The following is a 22,915-nucleotide window of genomic DNA, read 5'->3' as shown; positions in this document are numbered from 1 at the left end:
CCCTTGCCTTTGGCAACATGTCTAGAAAGAAGCTATTCTGACCAAGGTCAAAGAGGTGCTGTCTGTTTTCTCCTCTAGGATTTTGATGGTTTCCTGTCTCACATTTAGGTCTTTCATCCATTTTGAATTTATTTTTGTGTATGGTGTAAGAAAGTTGTCCAGTTTCGTTCTTCTGTATGTCGCCATCCAGTTTAGAAAACACTTTAAAACAGTAATAGAAAACTATTTTTTAAGGTGTTATCCAACATTATATGTACCACAATTCTCTTCCTGTTAATTTCTACTGCTTCAGTCCCCTGCCCTTTAGCCTCCTTCTAAAAGGAACCACCATCAAACCAAAACATCAAAAAACAGCAAGAAAAGCACCCTACTTTTCACAAGAATGGCAAAAATCTATCTTGTCTCAATAATATCTACTTGCCCATCATATTTATATTTTCAGAAGAGTGGTTACCTCTTTCAATTTATCAGTTCCTGTGTGGAATCAGTAACATGAAAGAAAGTAAACATTTTAGACAAGCTCAACATATGAAAGACAAAATATGATTAGGGTTACCAGATCAATATTCAAGGTATAGAAGCAAATAACGTATTCCTGAATGGTTATATCTACTACTGGCATAGAACCAGCACACACACACATGACTAGCTCACTAATATTACTAGGTTACCCGGGATGTAAACCTTATTTAGGGGTTCTGTGTCTACATAAAGTTACTATTCTAAAGAGGATGAAAGGAACAACAGATCATATGACCACCTAGTATAATCCTTTTGTGCCTTGATTAGCCCTTCTGGCTACAATAAGATTAGAACTACAGGTGGGACTTGTAGAAACCCAAGTATCCATCAATAGATGAATGGATAAACAAAATATGGTTGGAAAAGGTACGTACAGAGTCAAATTCAGAATATTCAGTGATTACTCTAAATGTAAATGGACTAAATTCTCTAGGGAAAAGGCACAGAGTGGTGATTGGATTAAAAAAGCAAGACCCAATTAACTATATGCTGCCTACAGAGACTCACTTCAGCTTTAAGGACACAGAGGCTCAAAGTAACGGGATGGAAAAAGATATTCCATAAAAATGGAAACCAAAGAGAGCAGGGGTAACTATACTCCTATCACAAAAAATAGACTTCAAGCCAAAAAAGGTAACAAGTGACAAAAAAGGTTATTATTTAATGGTAAAGGGTGAATTCATCAAGAGGATATAGTAATCACCAACAAATATGCACCCAACATTAGAGCACCTAAGTATATTAAGCAAATAAGTGTAGATCTGAAGTGAGATTACACAACAGTAAATAACAGTAGGGGACTTTAATACCTTACTTTAAACAATGGACTATCCAGATAGAAAATCAAAAACAAAATATTAGACTTGAGCTACACTTGAGATACAATGGCTCTAACAGACATACAGAACATTCTATAAAACACAAACAGACTATACATTCTTCTCAAGTGCACACAACATTCTCTAGGATAGATCACAGTACAGGTTACAAAACAAGTTTTAGCAAATTTAAGAAGACTGAAATCATACCAACTATCTTTCTGACAAAAATGGCAAGAAACAAAAACATCAACAGGAAGAATATTAGAAAATTTACAAGTACATAAAAACTAAACAACACACTCATGAACAAACTTACGGGTCAAAGAAGAAATCAAAAGATATCTTGAAACAAATGCAAATGGAAACAACAACATGTCAAAATTTATGCGATGAAGCAAAAGCAGTTCTAAGATGGAAGTTTATAGCAAAAAAATGCCTACATTAAGAAAAAAGATCTCGAATAAACAACCCAATTTATACCTTAAAGAAACAGAAAAAGAAAAAAAAAACTAAGTAAAAAGTTGGCAGAAAGAAAGAAATAATGAAGGTCAGAGCAGAAATAAATGAAGTAGAAATGGGAAAATAAAAAAATAAACAAAAAGCTGTTTTTTTGAAAAAATAAACCAAAATGATGAACCTTTAGCTAGACTAAGAAAAAAAGAGACTCAAATATAATCAGAAATGAAAGAGAGGTTACAACTGATACTATAAAAATACAAAGGATCAGAGGAGACTACCATAAACAATTATACATCAACAAATTGGATAAACTACAAGAAACGGGTAAACTTCCAGAAACATATATTTACAGCATACTGACATGAAGAATAGAAAATCTGAACAGACTAACATAAGAATATTTAATCAGCAATATAAAATTTCCCGACAAAGAAAACCCCAGGATCAGATGGTTTCCCTGGAAAACCCTACCAAACATTTAAAGAATTAAAGCCAATCCTTCTCAAACTCTTTCAAAAAATTGAGAAAGAGGCAATACTTTCAAACTCATTTTATGAGGCCAGCATTACCCTGATGCCAATGCCAGATTAGGACATGAAAAAGAAAATTAGAGCCCAATAACCCTGATGAACACACAGATGCAAAAATCCTCAATAAAGTACTAGCAGGATAAACTCAACAGCACATGAAAAGGATCATACATCATGATTAAATGGGATTTATCTCTGGATGCAAGAAAGGTGGTAACACACAAAAATCAGTAAGTGTGATATACCACATTTAGAGAATGAAAGATAAAAATTGTATGATCATCTCAATAGACGCAGAAAAAGCATTTGACAAAACATATCATCCTTTTATGAGAAAAGCTCTCAACAAATTAGGTACAGAAGGAACATACCTTAACATAAAATTAAGACATCCATATTTGACAAGGCACAGCTAATACTATAACCAACAGTGAGAGGCTGAAAGCTTTTCCTTTAAGATCAAGAACAAGACCAGGGTGCTCATTCTCACCACTCCTATTCAACATAGTATTAAAAGTCCTAGCCAGAGTATTCAGGCAAGAAAAATAAAAGGCATCCAAATGGGAAAAGTGGAAGTAAACTTGTCTTTATTTGCAGATGTGATTTTTTTATATAGAAAATCCTAAAGACTCCACCAAAAAACTGTTAGGAATAATCAACAAATTCATGGAAGCTATATAGTACAAAATCAATATACAGAAATCACTTGTGTTTCACACTAATAATGAAATATTTGAAAAAGAATAAAGAAAACAATCCCATTTGCAATAGCATCAAAAGCAACAAAATACTCAGCAATAAACTTAACCAAGAAGGTGAAAGATTGTGTATACTGAAAAATGAAAGATAAAAGAGACTGAAGATATAATATAAAGATATTCCATGTTAAGGAATTGGGAGAACTAATATTAAAATGTCCATACTACCCAAAGCAATCCACAGATTTAACGCAATTCCTATCAAAATTCCAATGGCATTCTTCACAGAAATACAAAAAAAAATCCTAAAATTTGTATGGAACCACTAAAAACCCTGAATGGCCAAAGCAAAGAACAATGTTGGAAGCAATACAATTTATTTCAAACTATACTACACAACTATAGTAATCAAAACAGTATGGTACTGGCATAAAAACAGACATACATACAAATGGAAAAGAATCAAGAATCCAGAAATAAATCCCAGCATATATGGACAATTAATATTTGACAAGGGAGCCAGGAGAATTTATTGCAGAAAGGATAAGGTCTCTAATAAATAATATTGGAAAACCCACATAATCACATGCAGGATAACTGCATGCATGAAACTGGACCTCTAACTTAATACCATTCACAAAAATTAACTCCAAATGGATTACCAACTAAAACGTAAGACCTGAAACCATAAAATTTCTTTGACACTGGTCCTTGATACTGATCATGGCAATTAATTTTGGGTATGATAATAAAGACACAGCAACAAAAGCAAAAATAACTAAGCAGACTACATTAAACTAAAAAGCTTCTGCGTATCAAAAGAAACCATTAACAAAAGGAGAGCCCACCTACAGAGTGGAAGAAAATATTTGCAAATCATGTATGTGGTAAGGCACTGATATCCAAAACATGAAAACTCATACAACTCAAAAGTAAATAAAGAGATAGACAGACAGATATAAAAATGGGCAGAGGGACTAAATAGACATTTTCCCAAAGAAGACATTAAGAGTAAGTACATGAAAAGATGTTCAACATCACGAATCATCAGAGGAATGCAAATCAAAATCACAATGAGCTATCACTTCACAACTGTTGGAATGGCTATTACCAAAACAATAAGAAATAAGAAGTGTTGGAGAAAATACGGAGATAAGCGAACCCTTGTGCACGGTTGGTGGGAATGTAAATTGGTACACCACTGTGGAAAACAGTATAAAAGTTCCTCCAAAAATTGACATAACTGTCCTATGATCCAACAATCTCACTTGTGGGTATATATCTAAAGGAAATGAAATCAGGATCTTGAAGATATCTGCACTCACATGTTCAATGCAGCATTATTCACAATAGCCAAGGTATGGAAACAACTTACGTATATATTGACAGATGAATGGATAAAGGAGATACACACACACACACACACACACGAATATTATTCCAGCCATAAGAAAGAAAAAAATCCTGCTAAGTGAAAACAGAACCTAAGTACTATATCATATAATTTATATGTGGAATCTAAAAAACCTGAACTCAAAAACAAGAGTAGAATGGTGATTGTCAGAGCGTGAGGAGTAGGAAGCAGGAAGATGTGGTTAAAGGGTACAAACTTCCAGTTATAAGATGAATAAATCCTGGGGATCTAATGTATAGCACGGTGATTATAATTAATAATACCGTGGTATATAGCTGAAAGTTGCTGGGAGTAAAAATCTTAAACGTTCTTCCCACAAGCAAGAAACAGAAATTATATGAGGTGTCACTAGCCCTACAGTGATAATCATTTTGTTCTATGTTAAGTGCATCAAATCAACATGCTGTACATCTTAAACTTACACAATGTTATATGTCACTTATACTTCAATAAAACTGAAAAAAATGTGGTATATACATACAACGAAATATTACTCAGTCTTTAAAAGAAAGGAAATTCTGGCATATGCTACAATATGGATGAAACTTGAAAGCGTATGCTAAGTGAAATGAACCAGTCACAGAAGGATAAATACTGTATGATTCCACTTATATGAGGTCCCTAAAGGAGTAAACTCAGAGAGATGGAAAGCGGAATGGTAGTTGCCATGAGCTAGGGAGAGGAGGAACAGAGAGTTATTGTTTATAATGTACTTGATGCGAATTAACTGTATTATGGTTAGAAGGGGTAAATTTTACACTATGTGTGTTACCACAATAAAAAGCAAACTGGGCCTCCCTTATAGGAGGAAGATTCTGCCTGACAGTTAACCCTGTGTTGTCTTGGATGGCAAATGTTAACCTTTTGTATACTCTTTAGGATTTAGCCCAGATAATCTCACAATGAATTATGTCTTTCCAAAAAAGGATTTGAGATGACTTACAACAGAGGGTAGGGCCGAGACAAAAGCAAAAAAAAGAGAACGCAAAAAAGGTTCATCGTAAGAGTTAGTAAATACAGTTAATAATACTGAATGCCAATTTGACTCTGGGTTTGCAGAGAGAGCGAAGAAAAAGTGTGCCAGAAATTCAATTAACTCTTAGCTCCAAGTTCACCTTTCATTTCTGTTCTGTGAAATAGATCTGGGCCTTCTGAACACTTTTCCCTTGTCAGCTGGCATGACCTTAGGCTTTGTCAGTAGAGAGCTCTGGACAGACATCCCAGAAGAACTTTGCTGCTTCTTCTAGTGGGCTTCCTGGGCAGGCCCCTGTAGTGTGTAAGGGTTCGCTACTGTGGGCTTCTGCATCACAGATGGCTTCTCCAGTGCCAAGGTCCTCCCGTGCAAGCAGCTTCTCCAGTGCCTGGCTCCAGAAGTACATGCAGTTTCCCCAGTGCCTGACAGCTGCAGTGTAAGGTAGCCAGCAGCTTCCCCTGGCACCCATCTTAGGTGGCTTTGCAGGAGTGTGCTTCCAGTTAGTCACCTCCCTGTGAACAGTTTCTCCAGCACTCCAGTGGGCAGATTTTGCCAAGTTCCATATGGTAGATTTCCAGCAAGTTCTTCCAGCACAGTAGTACAAACATTTCTCTAAGCGCCATGGCTGTGTCCTTCCCAACACAGTCTGGATCTCAGCCCTGGTAGCGGGGGTTGCACTCTATCTCAGCCCTAAGGGTTATTCCCTAGATCTGCTATTCCTGCTCCTGGCCAACAGGAATGGAATGTTATCGATACAAACCCTGATTACAAATAATCTTATTAATCACAATCAAACTACCACTGTGATCCACTGCAATGAAGTGCCAACTAATACATGTGTCTTGGGAGCCCAGGTGGTTACTGCACTTGACCTTATGGCAATAATGATGACTGTAAAAACTAACGTGGGATGGAACCTTTTTGAGTGCACTTGCTCGCATACAAAGAGAAAAGGACAAACTCAGGCCGGTTAACTCTCAGAGCAAGGTACTGTATAAGAACCAGAAAGTATCCCTGACAGCCCTAAAACAAACATATTATTTCTGAAAATCAAAAACAAAATTTAATTGTGTGAACTGTTGAATTAAAATCAGAGTTTAATTATGTCTTGTGAAGTTTCTTGAAAGTTGAATCATTGACTGGTTAAATCAGGATTCTGAAACTTAGAAACGGGAATATCTGATTGGACTCAGACGAAACAGTGGACTATGCTGAATCTCCAAGCCACTCTGAGCCTCCTTTTACCAGAAGTAGTGTATCCTCCACAGACCAACCTTCCTCCACTTAAAAATCCCGTGATCATCTCACTTGGAGTGTACATGTCTTATTACTTCTATACCCACAGTAGTTATCAGGTAAGGACATCTCCCAAAAAGGCATGATGACCGAGTACACATACTCTTCAAAAATGTAGATTTGGGTCACTCCACCAAGTAAAGAATCCTAAGCAGCTGAGATTCTTGCTGAAGGTACAGAAAATATGGAATGGGTGATGGATGAAGGAAACCACAGCTATCAGTTATAGCCTGTGACCAAATATAAAAACAAGGACAAGTAGGCTTTGCATATTTTCTGTTTGTTATGTGTTTATTTGTATCTGCTAACCATTGTCTTTTTCTCTCTCCTTCCCATTTTTATTTCATATAGCAGTTAATTTTACAATTTAATCTTATATAAGAGAATATTCATTGTGACTGAATGAATTTGTGGAGTGATTAATATTTAGTGATGGACATAATGACTCTTGGGAGTCCGTTCACATTTGTTCATTCTGGAGAAAGGGTGAAAACTTCATTTTAAGACTAGCTGTGGGGTGCCTGGGTGGCTCAGTTGGTTAAGCACCCGACTCCTGATTTAGGCTTGGGTCTCAGTTCATGGGATCGAGCCCCGCATCAGGCTTTGTGCTAAGTGTGGAGCCTGCTTGGGATTCTCTTTTTCTCTCTCTCTCTCTCTCTCAAAATAGATAAACTTTAAAGAAAAAAATAACAAAAACTAGCTATATCTTGTTAGGTGGAAATAAAGTTGCATTGCTGTTGAATAGAGTTCAGATGCGTGTAGAAAGGTGTATATGGGATCCAAGTAATCAAAGGGATGGACTGTTCTCCAGTTATTGATTACTGCTCCTCAAATCCAAATTAGCTATTTTTGTCAGCTCTGTGAAAAAGGATTTGGGCTATTTTTTTCCTCTGATAGCTATCACAATGTTAATTAAGCTTTGTTCACAGAGGATGCTGAAAAGACACTGCAGGAGGAAAAGGGCTTTACTTCTAATCCCAGTGAGCCTGTTTCACCCAGGCTTCCATGGCATGCATGGTTTTCTCCAGCAGCAGACTTTCCGACGCCCACAGCTTCTCCAGCATCTTGCTCTTGTAGTGCATGTGGCCAGCAGCTTCCCCCAGCACCCACCTTGGACAGTTCTGGAGCAGAGTGCTTCCAGTGAGACATCTCCCTATAAACAGCTTTCCTCAGCAGCACCCTACAGGGCTGATTTCCAGCAAGTTCTGCCAGTGTAGCACTACAGTGACTTTGTTGCCATTCAGTGAGCCACAGTTGTGCTATCTCCATCAAAGTTTGAATCCGAGCCTTGGAGGCGGAGACTCTTTCTTAGGTGATCTTAGCCTAACGTGTGGGAGCCATTCCTTACATGTGCATTTTCTGTATTCTTTAGAAATATCTTTAATCCTTACTAAGCAAATCTTTGTTACTTTAATCCCCTATTATAGTTTATAGTTCTTTATATTAAAATTTCCCCTCAGGAAATAGAAAATAGAAGGTAATAGCCTATTATTTGTCCCTCCTTTCTCATATAACTATAACCATAAATCTCCTCCAATTCCTTGTGTACTTCTCAAGACAGACTGCAAGAACTCCTCTGTGCTACTCCACACATAAAAAAAGAAGGGATATTATTTACAGTAAGTTCCATTTGGGGATGCTACTTATGCTTCGACACATGTTTGTTGCAATAGGTTCATTATTCATTTCTGATGATGATTTGCATGTCTGTAGTGCTAATAAATACCTGGAATTTATATATGTAAAAATAATTTATTGCCTTGATACTGACAAATAGTTAAGGTGATCTGGAGTCACGTACAAGCAACAAGAGTTAAGAGAGACCATTCTGAAACCACTGCTATGAAATCTGTAAAAATATAAAAATCTATCTACACTTTAGGCAGTATAGTGTATTTTCAAAAGTCACTCCAAGTGTCAGAAAGACAATTAAATAGGCTAAAGAGCACAACTGGAATATATTTAGATTTAAAGTAGCATAATCCTTTGTCAGAACAAAATTTAGTTTTTAAAGAATAAAACACAATTCAGTTTTTAAAAAGTGAAGATTTATAACAAGTGACTTAATACTGATTTTCAATGATCACTGAATCCACATGTGCTAGATGATTACCACCTGGCTGACTGCTGATTTGAATAAATCTTTGAATACAGCCATTTATAAGAGAGCTTATCACTGCACCAGCTATTTCGCTAAGTGCTTTATCACAGTGTCACAATCCACAAGGTAAATTTTATTACTCCCATTTTGTAGATGAGGACCTGAAGCTTAAGGAGGTTAAGTGAAGACTGCAAGGTCACAAACCTAAAGTTCATGTACTACCTTCCCAATGTCTATAACCCAGTGTATAGGCAGTGTTCTGTAAGTGTGTAAAGACTTTCTAGGGAGCCAAGGGCATGGAGTCTTAAGAGACTAAATTTCAATTCATTTAACTTTCTTATGTAACCCTTCCTCAAACTGACCTTCTGAAGAATATGCCCGCAGTCAAAGTACCGTGCTGGTTCTCTGTTCCCATATTCCTTTTTATACTAACCTTTTCTCCACTTTATAAATAAAAGCATACTTCTTACCCATTCAAAGGGGCACTTTCAAATACTGGGGTCACATTGAACTAACAACTAAATAACAAATTTTGTAGGTGGCTTCCAGTCATCTGCTTTCAAAAAAAAAAAAGGAGGATCTAAACAATCTGTCAAGTTGATGTGATTTGGGCAAATATCTCAGAAAAACTAAGTGACAGTGCTATGATAAACTCCTTCCATCCCTATCAATTTATTTATGTGGACAAGGTTTCTCAAGTTTACATTTATAAATATGAAAAACAAATAAAATTGATGCTCGACTAGATCTCATTCTAGGAATAAATAAAATTAACTCATAAAATAATAAGGAAGGAAAAAGTCTCCCTCTATCTTATTAAGAGATATATTTCCAGTAAAATTTTACATTTAAATATTTATCAACATTTAGAAGTCTGTTTTTGATCAGTTAGATGCTAACAATTTTAAATCAATCTAAACTACTTTATTTATATTTAAATTCTTGAACATACTTTTATTGCAAAGAGGTATAATAAGGTAAACAATATTACTTAGGGTTTATGCTAAAAAACTTTAAATGTGAACATAAATGTGCAAAGGGAAGTATTTTTCAAAACTTGTTCAAAGTAAAAAGCTTTAATATCATTGTTTCAAACAGTTAAAGATCTTAAGTATTTTGTCCTTTTCTCACTCAAATTTGAGACAAAAGTATAGGCAAATATTTGTTGCCAATATTTTCACCAATAGCCACTACCTGAGATAACAGATCAGTCTGGTATTGGGAAAATAAGAGAAATGAAAACAACCAGTGCTGAAAAGAGATCAGGCTGCTTGAGAGAAAAACAAATAAAAGCACTCAGTTTGTCTTATTGCTTTTCTGTCATTTAAAGAATGCTGTTAAATTTAAAAGAAAATATCATAAATTATAAATTAATACGGCCTCACTTTTCAAAATGATTAAATAACTGCATAGTAGGCAGAAAAATAAAGATTTCTAGAGAGTGATAGGAAGATGGAACTGTATTGATTTTCAGTCAAATTCAAATAAAATAAAGAGCACTAAATCTGAGGAAGCTGCTAAGCTGTAGGGAAGGAAGACACAACACCACTCATTAGTCAGAACAGAAGGACAGATGGTTAAGAGTGACAAGTGGCAGTGTCACTGGGTTCCCAAAGAGCAGAAGTCATGTGGGGACTGTAAGTTCCCTGGACATACTAGTCTTTCTTGACTCTGGTCTTTGCACACACTGCTAGTGCCTTCACACTGGTATGATGCCCTGCCCCCGACCAATCCTTCTGGTGCTTCTTTCAAGACACCAATCAAATGTCACAATTCCTACTGGTAACAAGAAAACTTCTATTAAAACTTCTATTTTAATTTTCAAAACATGGACCACTAGCATAATAATGGGAAAAACTATGTAAACACTGTGAAACTAGACTCTAGAATGGATATATTCCATTGTGGTCACTTAAAATTTATTTATCTCAAAAAAGTTAGTGATTCTTCATCTTTACATATTATATTCCTGACACAAGTTATCACACTGTGCCATTATTTCATGTGTCAGAATTGACTAAGGCAAGTTAAATAATCTGGGAAAAGTCCTAAATGATTGTCTTAATATGTTCTTTCTGACTTTCCTCCTACTACACAGTATTTCTATGGTTCCTTTAAAAAAAAAACACACCACACAAAGCATAATCAATCAGTGATCTCCATGGAAGATTACTCACATGTAAAAAAAAAGTGATCTCACAGCAAAGCTAACTTAAGTGTGTGTGCGTGTACATAAGTGTGTGTAGACAGGTCAGTCTGTCTACCTACCCACTGTATACTTTATGAATCTAAACTGTACTTTCTAACCTCAGAAAATTTCAAGATAAAATGCTGTTATAGTCCCTGAAAGTTCTCTCATTTATTTTTGTTCTCTCACTTTTGACTCATTCACATTATTACTGTTTTTCTACTTTGGAAATCACTTCAGAAATAGTAATTTAAAGAAAAGATTTCTAACAATGAAATCCACAAATGCAGTGAAAGTTCCCAAACACGAAAATGCTTGGGCTTTTGACCTTAGGCAAATACAATCATGAGTATTTGTATTGCAATCAAATAAGGAAAAGAAAGCCAAACAAAATTATGTGCTACATTTATTTAAGTGTATTTGTATATGGAGATAATGGAAATAAAACTGTTATATTCATTAAGCAGCAAGGTAGTATTTAGAAACTATGAGGACAAAAAAGTGGAAGTGATGTATAATATATCCTTAGAGATCTTCAATTTCATTTACAAATATACCTGTGTCTGTGTAAAGCAATCAGATTCAGGGGTGCCTGGGTGGCTCAGTCGGTTAAGCGTCCGACATTGGCTCAGGTCATGATCTCATGGTTCGTGAGTTCAAGCCCTACATTGGGCTCTGTGCTGACAGCTCAGAGCCTGGAGTCTGCTTCAGATTCCCTATCTCCCTTTCTCTCTCTGCCCTCCCCCATGCACTTGTGTGCACTCTCTCTCTCTCTGTCAAAAATAAATAAAACATTAAAAAAATATTCAGATTCACAGACCCAGATAACTTAATAAAGGAAAAGTCTATTTTCTAAATGTAAGCAAAACATTCTCTATTCTGCAGTAAAACCTGGGAAATAATGCAATTAGGCAAACTGGCAGGATGTCTAGTGTGATTTATATACACAAACTAGTGGCAATCATTAATCAGGAAATGCTATTAAAGTGATGAAAAATTATTCACCTTTTCCTAAAAGCAATTAAAAAAGCCTTTAATTTTTATCATTTTGTATCCCACCAACTTATATATAGGCATCAGAGTCACTACAATACCTCCATAGCCTGAGCTAAGCGTTCTTCTAGAGCCATGTAGGTGAGGAACTGAGGATCCACATAGGAAATAGCTTCAGCAACTCCTAGTCCATCTGCAAAGCCGTCAAACAGGCTGGAAAAAAAAAAAAAATACAACCATGATTAGGGAAATCTTTATGGTGAAGACATAATTATATTAGCATACTGATAAACCAATAAATATACTATAAGCAGAAAACCTTAAAATATTTTAACATAAATCTTATGTGGTGAGAGGCAGGATGAACCCAACAGAAAAATGAAATACTAAGCATAAGGAGCTAAGACACCACTACCTCTCCTAATAAGCTGTCACAATCACACACAAAATTTGTGGGAAAATTCTTTTTATGTTTCTAGTTCTTAGTTCCAACTCGGGTGATTGCTTAAGGCTGGTATAAAGGTAGTATTTTTCTCCCCAATTCTCTCTCATATACTTTGTTTGTTTGAGTTTCCAACCTAAATTTAGAGGAGAACATGGTAAAGACAATTACTGCATTTATTTCAATTCTATCATTAGACAAAGCCTCTTTTCCTTCTCTTACCTTGTACTGCTTAATTATTTTGGGCTTAACAATATATTTTATTTTCTCAAATCTTTCTTCTTAATCTCTCTTCTATTCTTCTGAAAACTAGGCCTCCTCCATTATTATTCAGATTGAAAAATACTTAGCTCTTGACTGCTCATTTTTATTGTTTCTTTTTACTAAAGGATTTCAATCCCCTTGAAGAAAACATTATGTTTTATTCTGGTCCCAATCTCCTTCCTCCACCGCTAGACATACACAGATTCCTTCTTTTCCTCTAGTCTTGGAGATACCTATTTCAAAATTCAGAAACCCTAAATAACTCCTCAGTCCTCTTCTTTCTAATCTTGCCTCCTTGGCAATGACATTCAAGTCCACGTCTTCAGTTATCTAAACCTCCACCTAATTCCAAACTCCCTCTTGAGCTCCTGACCTACATTTTTAGTTTTCTATGGGGCAGTTTACCTCATTTAACACCCACCACCTCAAATCTAGTATCTCCAAAACTGAGCTTATTATGTCTACCTAAAGGCAACCTTCTGTTGACTTCTACAGTCCTATCAAAAGTTGAATACAGTCAGGAACATCCAGTTACACAAACCAATTCAAAATAATTTTGATGTCAACTTTTGTGCCATCATTAAAATTATAAATCTACTGCCAAGAAATACAAGAGTGTTATTATGAAGATAATAGCTTAGTACCATCTAAAAATCAGCAGACACCACATAGTGCGAAGAAACATCCTCATACCATCACAGATTTTAAAATTAGAATTTAAACCACAAATTAGCAAATCCAACCTTCCCTGCGACACTAGAACCCCTTCACCTAGCAGTGAGACACAAGGCAAGGAAGGAGAGCCCTGGAACCAGTAACACAGGGATTTACCTCTACATTGAACTGAGTCAGAGTCAGATAATGTGAAAATTTTATTTAACTGTTTTTTCAGCTATAAAACAAATGAAATGCATTGATGCACACACGCGCCTGGCACAGAGCTGGCACCATGGTCGTGGCATCCAGGAACCAGCAGGACTCCATGTGGAAGAAACACTGCTCTCTGGGGTGGTACATGCTGTGCGGAAGAGCTCTATCAGAAGTATGAAGCTTGTGTGAAGTTAAGTGCTCTAGTTCTGCCTGCTGAAGCAGTGCAAACTATGTCCCCTTTTCCTTTGCAGAAAACTCCTTCAAACGGTTAGAGTCAACCATCTCTAAATTCTTTTCTTCTCCAGACTAAACAAATGTAGACATTCAAAGAATATTATCTGCCTGTAATTTGGTCACTGCAAAATAATCAGCTAACATTAAAAATTTTAGCATCATTCATCTGGCAATCACATAGTAGTAAGTGTTTGAGACAAAAATCACTAATGATACTAAAACCAGTGGATGGAAGTTTGATAGTTTGAGAAGAAACAGGTTATTTAACGTGGTCTCAAAATATCTTCCCACTAAATGCCTATTATTTGTTTTAAAAAATGGCAACAGTACAGTGAGGAAATCTGAAAGATATCCCCTCAAGCAAATGATCGCAATTAACATCACAGAAATGGGACAATTTGGCATCACGTGTCTTCTGATATGAACAAAGAAAAATAAAACACCGTTTCTGTGGCGTTCCTGCTAAAAAACTTTTAACTTGAATCTAATCATGACATCAGGAAAATCTACACTAAGAACGATTCTAAAAAATAAATGGCCTATACTTTTTAAAAATGTCAAGGTTATGGAAAACAAAAACCGAGAAATGTTCCAGATTAAAAGTGACTCACGAAACATGTTAACCAAGTACAATGAGTAGCCTTGAACTGGACTAGAAAAAAATTTCTCTGGTGACATCAGTGGGACAACTATAGACATCTGAATAATGTCCGTAGACTAGATAACAGTACTATTAACAGTGTTAATTTCCTGATTTCGAAAATTTTACTGTGTTATATAAGAAAATGTCCTTGTCCTTAGGGACTTCATGCTAGACTATGGGTAAACAGGCATCTTGTTTGTAACTTACTCATAAATGTGGGGGGGGGGGGGGAATACCATAAAATAAATATAGGGAAAGAAAGGAAAGACAGAATGATAACAGAAATGTGGTAAATGTTAATATTTGTGGAGTATTAGTGAAAGACATATGGAAATTCTTTTAAATTTCTGTTATTAAGGGGGGCACCTGGGTGGCTCAGTCGGTTGAGTGTCTGACTTTGGCTCAGGTCATGATCTCATGGCTCATGAGTTCGAGCCCCATGTCAGGCTCTGTTGACAGCTCAGAGCCTGGAGTCTGTTTCAAATTCTGTGTCCCTCTCTCTCTCTGCCCCTCTCTCGCTCATGCTCTGTCTCTCCCTCTCTCAAGAATAAATAAAACATTAAAAAAAGACATTTTAAATTTCTGTTATTAAGCCATGGTTATAGCCACAGGGAATTAATTTCTCACAGCCTTAATAGGTTAATAATTATAACCCCAATTTCTTCCAGGAAAATAGAGAGTTAAGTAGTTATCAAAAAATAAATAAATGGTACAGTTGAGATTTGTCTAAATCTGAAACTCATGTTTTCTCCACATCACCTCCCACCAGGCCATTTTATAAAATATTCTCTGGGTATTCTACAACACTTCTGTGATGTCATCAAAACAAATAAGTAAACTTTGATAAAGCATTTTTTCCATTTCCTTTTTTTTTTTTTCCCCATTTCCCTTTAAAGAATCAAAAAGCTTTACCTTTTTTTTTTTTAAGTTGTGGTAAAACAAACCAAAAAAAAGGTCACATTTTCGCTCTAGAGATAAGAACTGCTGTTTGCCATGACTTTTCCTTTTAGTTGTTAAAATGACATGTTACTTAAATGAAAGTCAAATCCTATTTTACTTTATCAGTCTGTAGCTACTGCCATATAAATTGACATAGTACCATATAAGCAATAATGAGGTGTTACATACCTACATAAAATTCAAAACAGTAACCTTCAAAAAGTCTGTCTTAAAATTAATGCTAAAATGCTTTCTATGTTAAAAACAAAAAACAAAAAACAAACTACTGAAGCTCCCCAAATTTGGAGACAATCACAAACATCTCTAAAATCTTAACATAACGGATGTATCCAGAAAGATCATCAATGAATTAGAACCTAAAATCAAGTTTTCAAGTTTAAGTTAAAATTATATTCAAAAAAGACCTCATTATTTCTTCAAATTTTTATATGGAACAACCTTTTTTGAAAGTTATTTAGAAATATATATCAAGATCTTAATAAATACCACTTATCTCAGTAATGTCACCTCTGTTAATCTGTCCTAAAGAAATAACCTGAAGTACAAAACAAGTTATATGAGGGGAAAGGTTCACTGTACTATTTCATTGGGGAAAATGAACAATTAAATTTTAGTGCAACTACAGACTGGAGCATCTACATAATGGAGCTATAAAACATTACTCTGATAAAATTTTGAAAATGTCCAAAAGAAAACATTTCTTCATATTAAACCCTAATTGCCTCCAGACATGCACAGATGATGTTACCTAAATCGACAATTCCATCATCTGCTGAGCATTATGAGGAATGACTTTGCATAGTGGAGGCATAAGACATCATCAGCATCACAAGGAGTTCAGAAAGAGGGTAACAGGCAGACATAAGAGAGGTGGGGGAGAGCTAGTGGTACCAAGATCAGCAAAACTGGGATCTGGTGAGCCACTGCTCTTCCATAAAGTTAGGAAGCCAGAAAACGGGTTTTGGAGGTAAGAATGTTTAAGATGGAATTACAAATTGTTTGTGTGGCTGTGATAAAACACCACTTCTACTTCCACAAATGGGCAATGAAAGTCTGCTTCGCACATCTAATTTGCTCCCCCCTAGGGAGTGAGAATAGGAAACAGTAAGGAGGATTTCAATGAGATGCTGAGTTTCATATCTGGAACAATTTGGAGAAGCACAAACAAGTAGCTAGACACATGGAAAGAGACTCAAAATCATAACTTCTAGAAATCTGCAGAGTTATCAGGTGATGTAAATGAGTTTTTCTTTATTTTTCTCTATTTTCTGTAATGGAATTTTAGCTGGAAAACCAAAACAAATTCTTAAAAATACTTCTGGGTAGACATGAAAACAAAAGTAGTACCAAGCCATTATTTTCTCCAGAAAAAGTAACAAGAGATCTGTTGAACCATATATCCTTTCTACATCTCAATAACCAGCTACTTCCAGAGGCCGACTGCATGTTTGAAAGATAAATCTAACTATAAGCCAAAACAGTTAAATTCTGACCTTTATATCATGAGACCTAACAATTCAATAATCCACTTAATTGTTATATGCTGCTTTTCCCTGAAGCTCATTATTCTTTGTCAGCATAAACTGAATACTTTCAGCATATCTGGGAAGATATAATTGTCATTTTCCATATTTTGCATACAGAGAAGGATAACTACATTCTTATGATTCTTCTGGTTTAATCTCATGTTTTGAAATTCCTCAAGTACTATTTATTAAAGACTCTTCTTTTTTTTTAAAGGATTATACCAAGTGCTATATTTACCATATAGAGCTAAACTTACAGGTTGGAAACCTCAAACCATGAGTTTATAAATAACCAGGATATAAGGTGGGCTTCAAGAGAGCCAAAGGTCAAAGAGGAAAAGAGGTCACTGCCTGGAGTAGTAGGAAGGAGTCCATGTAGGAAGTGACATCCAGAATGAGCTCTGAAGGAGAGGAAGACTAACAAGATGGGAAAAAACACTTTTGAGAGATCAGAGATTCAGTTTTCATAATTTAGAATCATGAACGAATTCTACTCAGTGAACAATTAACCATGGTAATAACACTGCTACATACCTCCAGTCCACATCTAAGTCTTCACTCACACTGGAGTCATCCTCAAGGTTATTGTTACCATCCAGCATGAAAGCTTCTGGCTGTGCAAATTCATTGGCAGGCTCATTTCCCTCATCACTGCTGCTTTCATTGACTTCATTGTACTGTAACCAAGGAATTTCTCCCTCTTCCAAGGATGTCTGTTCCCTAATACAAACATTTTAACGGAAGAAAAAAACATTATTTTAGAACACATCATAAAATTGTTCTCTAAAAACAGTTCTAAATATTTAGTGCAGATTCTTTATTCTTTAAGTTCTAAACTCTTGGTACTTACATGATTCTAAAAGTCTGCTTTCTTTAACTGTAAAGTTATTTAAAAGGGAAGCAAATTTGTTATAGGGTCATATGTATGTAGAAATAGCTCCCAGTTACATAAGAACCTATTTATTTGATATACAAATTACCTATGCTCCTATACTTTCTCTTTGTGCAGAAGAAAAATAAGAGAAGTTCATTCTAGACAACTTTAATTTTAAAACACTGCTCTTGAGTAGTTTTCCTTCACAGTTCAAATAAAATCAAAATTCCTCAACCTGGCCTACAAATCCCTACATCATACATGCTTTCTCCTTAGCCCTCTTCTCCAATTGTTACCTCCCACCACTCTTCCCCCTATTTACTCTATTTCCTAGAATTCTTTCTACCTGTGGAACACATAGAGATTATTTCCACCTTGGGGCATTTCCTCTACCTGAAATGTTCTTTCACCAGATTTTTGCTATTCCCCTCTTGATATTCAGGTCAGAGTTAATGGCAGCTCCTCAGAATGCGTGGTCTTGACAACTCATTTTAAGGAGCTGTCCAGTCACTACCACATAACTGTTTATTTTCATTATAGAAATTACTTCACTTATCATTTTCTTACTCGTTTATTGTTAGTCTTTCTCCCACTAGAAAACAATAAGGTCACAGGAACAGGGACAGACAAATGGTACAAGGAAGAGAAAAAAGAAGCATTTCAAAACACCAGAAAAAAATTATTTCATAAATGATATCAGGACAACTGAGTATTCATCTGGATGAAAGGAAGTTAAATCTCTATGTCATTATTTACCCTTTAACAAATTCCAAATCCATATTTTAAAAATGCATGTGCACCCCACCACCATTTCTAAAACAACATGTACATGACTCTCAAGAATCATGAGAAATTTTTACAAAAATCTGTGTCATTGTATGCATGATGCAAAATCTAGAGGCCATAGACAAGATTGTTAACTCATACAACTTACACATTAGAGTTAAAACACCAAAACTTTGGACACAAAGATCAAATTGAAAATAACTCTTTGTAATACATGAGAAACAAAAGTCAAGGCTTCAATGACTGGACAAAAGGTACTCTATGAATTTATAAATAAGACATACTGGTAGCATTTTCTTATTTTTTTTTTTTATTTAACAGAAATAGTATATCAAAGTATATCAAAAGGAAGTTAAATATGACAGCATAGTTTTGGCAAAGCTGAATTTTAGTCTGGGTTTTAAGAAGAAAAATAATGTTATACAATAGCTTACATATTTCAAAAGCAGGTCTAATTAGAATTTTATTCATTCTAACATGCAAATTTAACTTTGGAGATAAAAACATTTATGCAAGAGATGTAGATGATATCCACATATAAGAACACATTTAAAAAAATTTTTTTAATGGTTATTTATTTTTGAGAGAGAGAGACAGAGAACAAACAGAGAAAGGGCAGAGAGAGAGAGAGAGAGAGAGAGAGAGAATCAATCTGAAGTGGGTTCCAGGATCCAAGCTGACAGCACAGAGCCTGACGTGGGGCTCAAATTCACAAACTGCGAGATCATGACCTGAGTCGAATCAGACACTTAATTGACTGAGCCACCCAGGCGCCCCTGAATCAACACATTTTACATACACAAAAACTGTAGCTCTCTACACACCTAAACCCATAATTGTTTCTTTAATCTCAGGTCCTAAACAACACCTCAAAATAACAGGTTTGTAAGATTTAGTATCCAGTATCACTTGTCTAGTAAAATCAGAGAAATTAGAATAAAATATGCTTAATTTGTTGAAGGTTTAATATCTACTATACACTTGATCTCAGCCAAAAGGCTGAGAAGCGATTAATATTTACTATATAAAGTGACTGGATATTTTCCTTTCATGCATCATAATTAGGTCCAATGAAAAACTAAACCCAAAATGGATTCAAAATTCAAAATCAAAGTAAAAATTCCTAAGCAACAGTTCTTTGTTTACACCATTATGAGAACACGTGCCATACTGTATTATAACTCTTCTGGTGACTCATCTGTGTCCTCCTAGACGGGAGCTTTCCAAAAGCACACACAGTGCTGTCTCTCAACATCGTAGCTTCACCCCTTGTAATAAGTGCCTAGCACACAGTAGGTACTCTATTTGTGTTGCAAATGTTACCAATAAATCCTTGAAAAACAATCTTTTAAAAAACAAATAATTTGGAGATCAAGCCTGAAATAGCCCTTAGGAACTTTTGTTATTTCTGATGTACTCCTACAAAAAAAATGCTCTTCTTTTTCCTATTATACAGATAGCAAATAAGTCAGTTACTACTCTGTACTCAGATATAGAACATAAAACTCAAATATGTTGGTGAAAATGATTCAGTATAAGAATAAATATTAATTTTTGGGTTTTAATTCAAAGAAGAATAAAACTAAAGAAATTATTCTGAATATAAATAGTTTACAACATGTCATTAATACTTTTACTATATAAGGAATTCTTGGCTACGTATGTTGCTTAAACATTTGATTCTGTCTATAATGACTCATAATAACAGTTATAGAAATAGAAAATAAGTCACATATGGTATATGCTTTCAACCTATTACATAAAGTTCACATAAATTCTTACCACTTAACACAAAATTTACCAGGCTAGAAGAGTGGCACTGTGCTGGGCCAGAGTTGGCTTGATATTACAACAAAACGAATTCTGCTCTTTAAAAAAAAAAAAAAAAAAAAAAGATTCTCAACAATAATGTCAAAAGAATCTTTTATTTTCTGTAGCTAACCAAAGAAACAAATATCCCCATGGGAATGTAAGACTATAATGTAAGTTTAAATACTTCAAAAACCTTGGAAATATTTAAAGCAATAGCTCAGTCTTCTTTCTCTCTCCTTATACATACATACACATTTACACATATACCAGACATACCATGTATAACAACAAATTCACAAAAATTTAGACCTTCAATGTCCTTTCTGCATCATTTTGGTAATTCAAATATTAACAAGATGCCATTATCATGCTGCACAGTAATTTATGAGATTTAAAAAGACATATTATCTAATCATGTCTCCAATGGTCTATTCCAAAAAAGTATTCCAGTAGATGGAAGACGTGGAAGCCTGTGCCTGCCACAACCACCACTAAAGTCACAGGTATTTCAACTGCGAAGGGAAATTGCCAAGTTGTCCTTTCCTTCTGAGCACTTTCAGCACCGCCTGGAGGAAATCAATGCTGCTGCCCTGAGAAGAAACTGAAAATGCTTCTTAACTTAGCCCCACAACCTACTCCCAGTAGGTGAAAATCTTAGAAAGCCATCAGCATCATCTAATCTCCTGACTACAGGCTACACCGTTAACTCAAAGCTTCAGACAAACAGACAGAAGTTCCCTTTACGATATATGATTAAAGATCCATAGTCTTCAATAATAGAAACTAAATTTAATATGTGAATAGCAATATTAAAATTATCAAAATATACAATAAATTAATATGGAATATTTTAAAGAAATTTTCATTAAAAAGTTTTAGAATATGCTATCATATAACCATGCAACATAGAATTTTCTGTGAAATGAAGAAAATGAAAGGCAGACAAATCACATAAAACCGAGTCGTTTCCTTTAGCTAAATGATAAGCAATTTGAGTATCCATTATTTGCAGCACAAAATTTTAGACCTTTGGGTTAATGCCAACATTTTAAAGAGCTGAGGCTTTCATAAAATAATCTAGCTATATTATAAGAAATTTTATAAAAATCCTGGACAGCATGGTTAAGATTCCTAATTAACTGGTATTCGATTAACCAGTTTTCATTTTATAACTCAAGACACATGTAAGAAACTGCTAAGCTTTAGGTATAAGCTCATTTTTAATAATTCTAATTGTATAGCAAATGGTTAAGATTTCAAACCCCTATCTTGGAGGTAAAGCAGTAAGAAGGGTACCTGGGTGGTTCAGTTGGTTAAGCATCAGACCTCAGCTCAGGTCATGATCTCATGGTTCATGAGTTCAAGCCCCACACGGGGCTCTGCACTGACAGCACAGAGCCTGCTTGGGATTCTGTCTCCCTCTCTCTCTGCCTCTTCCCACCCTCAAAATAAATAAATAAACACAAAATAGTAATGAAAAAAAGTAGCAAGGAAAGTAACAGAGGGGCGCTTGGGTGGCTGAGTCAGTTGATTCTCCGACTTCCACTCAGGTCATTATCTCACCATTCATAGGTTCGAGCCCTGCATCAGGCTCTGTGCTGACAGCTTGGAGCCTGGAGCCGACTTTGGATTCTGTCTCTCCCTCTCCCTCTGCCCCTCCCTCACTTGCACTCTGTCTCTCTCTCTCAAAAATAAACAGTAAAAAAATTTTTTTAAATAAATAAAGAAAGTAACTGAAATTTTAATTAAGAATCAAAAAAGCCTCAAAGGGAATTACAGCTTATAAAATCAATGGTACTCTGGTTCCATGTCATCCAGTCACAAAGATGGAACCCCAGCACCTAATTTGAAGAAATGTTTCCTTATCCTAATAAATTCAGTGTTAACAGGAAGGGCAAAATATTTATTAAATTTTTAAAAAAAAATTTTAAGAGTAGTTACATAAAGAGTTTGTAAAGTTAACAAAACAGTGGCAAAAACTTAAAAACACGTGTGATGTATTAATTTAAATTCAAAAACACAAATTTTAAATGGACATTGAATATTGTCCAGTAATTATTCAATGTTTACCTAGTAAGTTTGTTGTCTACCTCTCTGAAAGCCTATTTCCAACCTTTTCTTCTTTCCTTCAATTTGACAATCTTCCTATCCTCCCCATCCTCAATATCTAGTAACAATGAGGACACTGAAGTCACCAGAGACTCCTCTTTTCTTCCCACCAGCAAACCTACAGATTTACCTACACTTGTACCTACCTGCTACCTTCCCACTTAATTACACTGCAAGTCTCACCTCCTAAAGGTTCTCTCTTTGAGATATGGAGCCTAATCCTTATCTTCTCAAGGACTTCACTTTATCTTTCCTATAATTATTAGTCAGTTATTCTCTGGAACATTCTATAAGCAAACAATCATGTGTCCAGTGTAGCGAAGTGAAGACAACATTTTCTTAGGCCCAGCATCTATCTATGGCTCCTTCCTTTTGTAAAGAGTTAGGTATGATAACTGTC

The 22,915-nt window shown here is 35.3% G+C and overlaps 1 protein-coding gene across 2 annotated transcripts in view; it reads right to left on the bottom strand.

Annotated features, from left to right (window-relative positions):
- PJA2 (praja ring finger ubiquitin ligase 2) overlaps window positions 1–22,915 on the bottom strand; it is a 69,324-nt gene that overhangs the window by 7,063 nt on the left and 39,346 nt on the right. For both annotated transcript variants that reach the window (XM_060635236.3, XM_060635237.3), the window contains 2 exons: window positions 17,469–17,654; window positions 12,097–12,208 (listed from right to left, as the gene is read on the bottom strand). In XM_060635236.3, the coding sequence (XP_060491219.3) occupies window positions 12,097–12,208; window positions 17,469–17,654 (298 nt within the window). The remainder of the gene's footprint in view (window positions 1–12,096; window positions 12,209–17,468; window positions 17,655–22,915) is intronic.

This window comes from Panthera onca, chromosome A1, assembly GCF_046562875.1.
Source record: "Panthera onca isolate mPanOnc1 chromosome A1, mPanOnc1 haplotype 2, whole genome shotgun sequence".
NCBI lineage: Eukaryota > Metazoa > Chordata > Mammalia > Carnivora > Felidae > Panthera > Panthera onca.
Note: the sequence above shows the minus strand (reverse complement) of the source record. Positions and strands in the feature narration are given on the sequence as shown.